The 8,920-nt window shown below is 40.4% G+C and overlaps 1 protein-coding gene across 1 annotated transcript; it reads left to right on the forward strand.

Annotated features, from left to right (window-relative positions):
• The first annotated feature begins 6,624 nt into the window (after positions 1–6,624).
• LOC119895468 (type-2 ice-structuring protein-like) lies at positions 6,625–8,573 on the forward strand. The gene is made up of 6 exons (XM_038708622.1): positions 6,625–6,801; positions 6,888–6,923; positions 7,069–7,178; positions 7,318–7,452; positions 7,995–8,103; positions 8,193–8,573. Exons 1-6 carry the CDS (start codon positions 6,741–6,743, stop codon positions 8,261–8,263), a joined length of 522 nt encoding a protein of 173 aa, XP_038564550.1. The 5' UTR covers positions 6,625–6,740; the 3' UTR covers positions 8,264–8,573.
• The last annotated feature ends 347 nt before the right edge of the window (positions 8,574–8,920 follow it).

Raw genomic sequence — 8,920 nt, forward strand, 5'->3', positions numbered from 1 at the left:
ATTACATAAATGCTCCGGCAGCAAATGTAAGGCGAAACAGTCATAATTATATAAGCTGTCAAACTCACGAGGAAATAAAAGTAAACGAGGAAACAAACTTTTGCAAACCATGCACATCTTTGAAATGGCAAAGTTTTGGTATGTTTTCTGTGTGTATGTGTGTGTATTTATATATGCAGGTGAAAATACCCCAGTAATTTAAGTCAATTTAAGTTTAATATATTTTAGATTAATTACACATTAAGTGAAATAATTCAGGCCCTGTTTTATTTTAGTCTTGATGATTTTGGCTTGCAGCTCATGGTAATCAAAACTCCATGTTTCTCTCACTCCGGTTCAGTCATCGGGAAGACGTCTGACTTCTACAGGAGACACTCTCTACAAGGAGGGTAAGACACCGAAGGTCTGTGCTGAAAGTGCTGGCTTTTCACAGAGAGCTGGATCAAAGCATATTCAGGGAAAGTTGACTGGAAGGTAAAAGTGTGGTAGGAAAAAGTGCACAAGCAACTGGGATGATTCAAGATTCAAGAACTCGGGGGAGCTTCACAAGGAGTGGACTGAGGCTGGAGTCATCAGGAGCCACCAGATGTGTTCAGGATATGAGCTTCAAGTGTTGCATTCCTGCTGTCAATCCACCCCTGAACCAGAGACCAGGAGCATCTTACCCGAGCTAAGGAGAAACAGAACTGGACCGTTGCTCAGTTCGCCAAAGTCTTCTTTTCAGATGAAAGTAAATCTGCATTTAATTTGGAAATCCAGGTTCCAGAGTCTGGAGGATGAGTGTAGAGGCACAGGCTCCAAGTTGCTTGAAGTTCAGTGGGGTGCTCTGAACTCATCTGGGGGTGTTGGTCCACTGTGTTTTATCAAGTCCCGAGATTTCCTTTTCCTGCAGGCACCTGCCCAACTGGTTGGCTGACCATGATAGTACTGTGCTTGGTTGACCAGCCAACTTGCCAGACCTGAACCCCAAAGAAAATTGGGTGTTATTTTCAAGAGGAAAGGGACGAGCTGAAGGTTGCTATCAAAGAAACGTGGGCTTCATAACACCTCAGCGGTGTCACAGGCCTCCATGCCTCACTGCACTGATGCAGTAATTCATGCAGAGGGAGCCCCAACCAAGTAACTAGTGCATAAATTAACCTTTTTCAGAACCCTTTTCAACTTTTCTAAAGGTTGACGTTTCTGTCTTATACATTCTTTATTCTAATATTTTGAGTTTCACTTTTTGACTTAAATTATGGGGAAAAAATAAACTTCTAAATTAGCTGTAGGTCATTCTAAAAGAGTGAAATACTAAATGGTATTTGTAATATTAATTATTAAAACAGCAGGAGTAATGTAAAACTGGTACACTGACTGGGTTTAGAGGTTCCGCACGCTTTTCATTTTAACAGTGTGAAATACAAGGAAAAGAAGGCGTTTAAGGTGATGATTCTGCAATGGGCAAAACCTTCTTCCGTGACACAGCGACATTTATGTGGCTTTGATAGCTCTTACGCAATAAATCCGTAACTTCTGTTTTGAGTTAATGTGTTGCACAGCACTTCTCTGCCCGTAGCTTAGCTTAATTACCGCTAAGTGTAAAGAACAGGGTGCGATACTCCTTTCTTTACTGTTTCTATCAGGTATCTGAACTTTATTTGGATAGTCTGCCTACAGATTGTTTATAGAGTGTTTGTAACATTTAAACAGCTTTTAAGTTCCCAAATAAAACCGTTTTCTTATATTACACCACTGAGACAAACCACAAGTTCAGCATTTCAAAAGTGTGCCTTTATTTGAATTTCCTGCCCCATGCAGGCTGTGATTGGCCGGTTCATGAAAAGTGACCTTGATGAGCAACTTTCTGTAGGCTACACGCTTGAAAAAGAAGCCGATCACCTCCCTACTCTGTACTGGGAGCTCGCGACGAGTGCCAGTGCGCAAGAAAAAAGTCCCGGTACGACAGAAGGTTCATGTAGAAGTGCCAGTACTGCCTACTGGTGAGTACCAGCCCCACTTTAAGCGCTGGTTACACAAGAGATGGAGAAGCCAAACATGGCCATACCTCTTAAAGATGTTATATTGATGGAAAGAACTATTGGAAATGTGCGTGTTGCTTTATTGATCACTTTAGACCTCTTACAGCTGATATATTTCTTTAGAGCTCTCTATTGTACTAGATAGGTTGTGACTTATTGTGTTGTTTCATCTCAATGTTTGTGTTTTATAATGTGTATGAATCAGTTGCTATGTGATGTGTGCTGATGGTTTTATTGTGGTGTGTCATTTGTTAGTCAAGTATTGTAAATATATCATATGTTTGCATGTTTGTACATATATGTATATGCATTGATGTTGTAATAACCGTAGTCGATGGGGATCTAAATAAATAAACAAAGCTGCTGCCCCTTGTGGAAAATGTACCAGGGTCAATGATATACAGTGCCTTGCGAAAGTATTCGGCCCCCTTGAACTTTTCGACCTTTTGCCACATTTCAGGCTTCAAACATAAAGATATAAAACTAATTTTTTGTGAAGAACCAACAACAAGTGGGACACAATTATGAAGTGGAACGAAATTTATTGTAGATTCCAAACTTTTTTAACAAATAAAAAACTGAAAAATTGAGCGTGCAAAATTATTCAGCCCCCTTAAGTTAATACTTTTAGCGCCACCTTTTGCTGCGATTACAGCTGTAAGTCGCTTGGGGTACGTCTCTATCAGTTTTGCACATCGAGAGACTGAAATTTTTGCCCATTCCTTCTTGCAAAACAGCTCGAGCTCAGAGAGGTTGGATGGAGAGCGTTTGTGAACAGCAGTTTTCAGTTCTTTCCACAGATTCTGGATTGGATTCAGGTCTGGACTTTGACTTGGCCGTTCTAACACCTGGATATGTTTATTTGTGAACCATTCCAGTGTAGATTTTGCTTTATGTTTTGGATCATTGTCTTGTTGGAAGACAAATCTCCGTCCCAGTCTCAGGTCTTTTGCAGACTCCATCAGGTTTTCTTCCAGAATGGTCCTGTATTTGGCTCCATCCATCTTCCCATCAATTTTAACCATCTTCCCTGTCCCTGCTGAAGAAAAGCAGGCCCAGACCATGATGCTGCCACCACCATGTTTGACAGTGGGGATGGTGTGTTCAGGGTGATGTGTTGCTTTTACGCCAAACAGAACGTTTTGCATTGTTGCCAAAAAGTTTGATTTTGGTTTCATCTGACCAGAGCACCTTCTTCCACATGTTTGGTGTGTCTCCCAGGTGGCTTGTGGCAAACTTTAAACAAGACTTTTTATGGATATCTTTAAGAAATGGCTTTCTTCTTGCCTCTCTTCCATAAAGGCCAGATTTGTGCAGTATACGACTGATTGTTGAGTCTCCCACCTCAGCTGTAGATCTCTGCAGTTCATCCAGAGTGATCGTGGGCCTCTTGGCTGCATCTCTGATCAGTCTTCTCCTTGTATGAGCTGAAAGTTTAGAGGGACGGCCGGGTCTTCGTAGATTTGCAGTGGTCTGATACACCTTCCATTTCAATATTATGGCTTGCACAGTGCTCCTTGGGATGTTTAAAGCTTGGGAAATCTTTTTGTATCCAAATCCGGCTTTAAACTTCTCCACAACAGTATCTCGGACCTGCCTGGTGTGTTCCTTGTTCTTCATGATGCTCTCTGCGCTTTAAACGGACCTCTGAGACGATCACAGAGCAGGTGCATTTATACGGAGACTTGATTTCACACAGGTGGATTCTATTTATCATCATTAGTCATTTAGGTCAACATTGGATCATTCAGAGATCCTCACTGAACTTCTGCACTGAAAGTAAAGGGGCTGAATAATTTTGCACGCCCAATTTTTCAGTTTTTTATTTGTTAAAAAGGTTTGAAATATCCAATAAATTTCGTTCCACTTCATGATTGTGTCCCACTTGTTGTTGATTCTTCACAAAAAATTACAGTTTTATATCTTTATGTTTGAAGCCTGAAATGTGGCAAAAGGTCGAGAAGTTCAAGGGGGCCGAATACTTTCGCAAGGCACTGTATATCAAGGTTATTGAATAAATGATACCCATGATGAGACTAAAACATATTTTAAAGAAGTAATAAAGATTGTATCATCAAAAATGCAATATTTGTGTTCTCACAATAACCCATCAGTTATTTTCCACATTGTAATGCTTCCTCATTAAGCAGTGACAAGTGCTGCCTGATACAGCGTTCAGTGATGACTTGGCATCGTGAGAAAGTGAAGATAAGATAAAAACACTGGTGAAATATTATTCCTCAACTTCTCTTTTAACCCTTGTGTTGTATTTTTATTTCAACTTCAGAGTCCTTGGCTCATTTTCTGTGAAAACATATCAAATTAAAGCTGCAAGCAGCGTTGGGCGGGCCCTCGCACGTGTAGCGCGTCGAGGTGTGAGGCGGCCGCGTTCTGGAGCTCTGACAGTGCGCTGCTCATAGGTGTTCATCATCACTTCCTGTGTCCCCTTTGTGGCGCTACATAGCACTTCGCACTACGACTATAGCTGAACATGTAGTTGTGTTCGGGGTGGGAGAGTTATCAAGCACGTAAAGTTTGGTACAGATGTGAGCATGTACACTGAAGTTACAACAACTTCCTGTGTCATGGCAAATCATCGATTTTGGACGCCACGCCACAGGCACGCCGTTTCACAAAAACTCACCGTTTGTACAACTTTTAATTGTCAATGGGAATAAACAAGACAGCGAAAATCTAAAGTCGGTCGGACTAATTCTCTAGCAGGAGTTTGTTAAAGTACGGAGTGTGTAAATCATCCAAAAATGACTATAAAAGTCAAAATGTGCGTTGTTCAAAAACTTTTCTTAAGCCAAAAAAAAAACTGCTGCAGACTGCATTATATTTGAATTGTCATCTGAATCATATATATATATAATATAATATATATATATAAATAAATATATAAATAAAGACAATTCTACCATAAATTGGTGCAGAAAATGTCTCCATCTGTGAGGCTGCTCCAACAGAAGGTGGAGGAGCTCAAGGTCTCTAACATCCAGCAGCTCCGTGATGTCGTCATGGAGGAGAGGAAGAGGACTCCAGAGCCAACCTGAAGCTCTGCTGAACTCCAGGCCCAGGAGGGTTAAAGCAGCGCTGCAAAATAATGGTGGCCCCACAAAATATTGACACTTTGGGCCCAATTAGGACATTTTCTCTTAGAGGTGTCCTCACTGTTGTTGCCAGCGGTTTAGACATTAACGGCTGTGTGATGTGTTATTTTGAGGGGACAGCAGATTTACACTGTTATACAAGCTGCACACTCACTACTTTACATTATAGCTAAGAGTCATTTCTTCAGTGTTGAAACATGAAAAGACATAATCAGGTATTTACAGACATGCGAGGGGTGCACTCACTTTTGTGAGATACTGTGCATTTGCAGCACACACACAGTAAACCTTGAATAGAAACATGGACAGACTATGTGATCATGTTACGTCCCAGCTCGCCTCATCAACGCAGTGTAAACAGCTTTTTAATTTCATAAGCTGCTGCAACATGCAAATATCCCCAGTGCAGGATCAGTAAAGTCTTATTTTATTTTAATCATGTCAGGTTCATAAACAATGTCCATCTTACCATTTCCCCCCTGTTTTAGCTGCACACATTTGCATATTTATATTATATATTTATAATATCCTTAATATAATATGAAATATTCTAAACAATTCAGGTTTGGGCTGTCGGGTTACTTTTGAAACTGAATATTTAAAATAAAAATGTAATTTTTTAAAGCTAAAGGACAAAAGATGTTTGCAGTTCCACATTAACAAGGTCACAGTCATGTTTATTTATCAAATACAAGGGTGCTAACACAAAACATCTAGCTTGTATTGTTGTGTTACTTTTGATAGAGATACACTCTTTATAACATAAACATAGTATCTAGGTAGCTACAGACGGTCATGGATGTCAGTTAACCAATAACCAATAAGTCATTATTGACATAAAGGTTACCTCTGGTACATTTTGCTCAAGTGGCAACAACTGAAGAAGGTTTTGCATACTGCACGAAGGCCTTCTTTTCCCTTTTTTGTTTATAAATACAAGCTGCAATTTTAAACTGTAAACTGTTTATTATTTTAGTTATTCTCTCTCATTATTGGGCCGTTAGATTCACTTAAAGAAGATCTTGGGTTGTTCCTGAACTGTCCTGTTATCGCTCGGTTTTGGTACCGTGTAAACTCTGGATATGCTTGATTTGCTTGTGTTCCTAATCCTGCTTTTTGCCTCCTTACTGGTGGCTCTGAAGTTACTCTGAAGCAAATCCAGTATAAAATGAAATTGTTCCGGATCCGCAGCCTAATTAACATTGTCATACAGTAGTTGTAACACGCAAGAGAATAAAGGCACTTTACAATGTCAGAGTGCAACAATGGCCAAAGCGAGGAAGACGTCACAGCAGTATATCACTGTTAGGTTTACGCACATGTCCTAACTGTTCATAATGGATCACGCTGTCTTCAAGTTTCTGAGTATTCCGTGTGTGAAAATATTTCTGTGTATGTTTGTGTCTGCGCTCACAGTTCCCTGTTTTTGAGAGATGACAAGATTAGTATCTGCATATAAGGGCTGGTGTTTCTGAAGCCACAGACGCTGAGAAGGAAGAAGAGAAAGTAATTCTGCAGCTACAAACTCTCTCACCATCTTCTGACTTCCCCTTCAGCAACTCGTCTCTCTCTGAATCAAAGGGTTTGTCGTCTCGTCGTCTCCGCAATGAAGACGCTGGCTGTGTCTGCGCTTGTTTGTGCCGCGATGGCTCTGACTAGAGCTGCGGGTCAGTTTCATGAACAGAAAGTGTTACAGATGAACGTGTTGTACGATAACAGTCCAGGTCAATAACTGCTGTGTCAAACTTTCTAGCTCTTCCAGAGGCAACACCTGAAAAAGGCCAACCGGGTCAGTGCGCGTTGTTATTATGTAATTTATATTACACTGTGTTATACTACTTTGTTATGTTATATTGTGTCATGTTATGAAAATAAACTTATTCAATATGGTGATAAAGTAATAGAGATTTAAACATTACTCACTTTGTTCTCAGCAAAGAGTCACCTGGTCAAGAGGTCACCATGTTGTTCAGGTAGCTGGTCTGAAATCAGCGGTCGCTGTTTCCAGTTCGTTCCAAGAGCCTTGACTTGGGCTCAAGCTGAGGTATGAGATGATCTGGATTTGATGCAGAGTGCTTCTAAGTTGAGCTTGTTCTGTTTGCATCTTCTTGGTAACTTTGCATCTTCTTTTAGCTTTTATTACTCATGTTTACTGTGTGCTTGTCTGTTTCTTTCCGCTGCAGAGAAACTGTCTGTCCATGGGTGCAAACCTTGCATCTGTCCGAGGAGCTAAGGAGTATCGTAAGATTCAAAGGCTGATAGCAGATAAAGCTCACGGGAATCCACGGACGTGGGTCGGAGGCTCTGACGGTGCAGAGGTACAACATTAACTGTTACGAAAGGTCACATTTTTATGGCTGAAGTTCCGTCATTTTAACAATTATAATAATGAAATAATAACAATAATAATTTGACATCAGTCGACGGATAGTGACGTTATGCGTTTGTGCGGCAGCGATGGCACTTTTACATTTCTATTTCCAGCATTATATGTTGAAATTTATATTGTAATAGGCAGTATATTAATATAATAAATATGTAAAATCACACGTTGAGCGTTGTGAAGATTCGATGTTGAGACTGGCAGCCAAACAAGGCACTGAACCTCGACTATTCGGGGTCACACCTAGAAGGCCATGAGACGTGACTTCCTCGAACAAGGTCACATGACTTGCTTATAACTCTTACGGCCACTAGAGGACTTTGTAACTTGAGACCGGTGCTGTTGTTCCTCTTTGCAGAACTTAAAGCAGACTTTGTAATGAGAATCTTTTGTCAAAGCTTTTATGATCTTTATAGTGTTTGATTGAGTTAATATTGTTGTTTATTAATCTATTAAAGTCTAATTTATGTTTTCTAGGAGGGTGCTTGGTTCTGGAGTGATGGTACACCTTTCACCTTTTCATACTGGTGCAGGGGGGAGCCAAATAATGTTCATAGTCAGCACTGTATGCAAATGAATTATAAAGGTAAATCAAAAAACACATTATTTAGCACGAGAGAGTAATGCACTAGTGGTGATAATAAAGGCTATTCTCACGTGTTTCCGACCATACAGGCCACAAATGCTGGGATGACGTGCAGTGCAACAGACACCTTCCATCTGTCTGTGTAAAGAAAACCAGCTGATTCCTGCGCTGACGCAGAAGCACGAAGCAGCTGGAAAAATCACAAACACGATGGATGTTTCTTCATGCTGTCAGTCTCATATGTACCCCGAGGCCTCTATAGCTCATTTCACGTCTTTATTTTCTCTTCTATCGCTGTAACGCTACTTAAGAAGTGAAGTGAATTAAGAAGATCTGGGTCGTCTGAGGCCTCGTGCCTTCAATACGAGCAGGCTGGATGTGTTATGAAAAGGCTGCTTTTAGCACAACCTTATTCTGCAGAGTGAACTTTCTTGTCTTTCACACATTAAAAGGCTCAAGCATTGAAACAAGCTGGTCTGTGAGTTTGTTTAACTTCTTTTGTTTAATTACCTCAATTTTGGGGGCCTGGACTTACTCAAACACTCACCAAACTTTACACAAAATTCAGATGCGGCGAAAATTTTCGTATTTTATGGGTTTTGTCCTACATTAGCAGCCTCCGGACTAAGTTTCACCTACGTGTACAAAATTTCTGTGGTACGTGTATCATGTCCAGATGTACAAATTTACACACTTTACTTTAACAAACTCCTCCAGGGGATTTAGTCCGACCAACTTTAAATTTGTGACAGCATTAAACACGTTACCTTAAAGCAAAAGGAACGTTTGGAACATCGGGGAGGACGAACTTTGTGTT

Source organism: Micropterus salmoides, unplaced genomic scaffold, assembly GCF_014851395.1.
Source record: "Micropterus salmoides isolate LMB-PRFRI ecotype aquatic unplaced genomic scaffold, ASM1485139v1 Ms_hic_scaffold_10, whole genome shotgun sequence".
NCBI classification, from domain to species: Eukaryota; Metazoa; Chordata; class Actinopteri; order Centrarchiformes; family Centrarchidae; genus Micropterus; species Micropterus salmoides.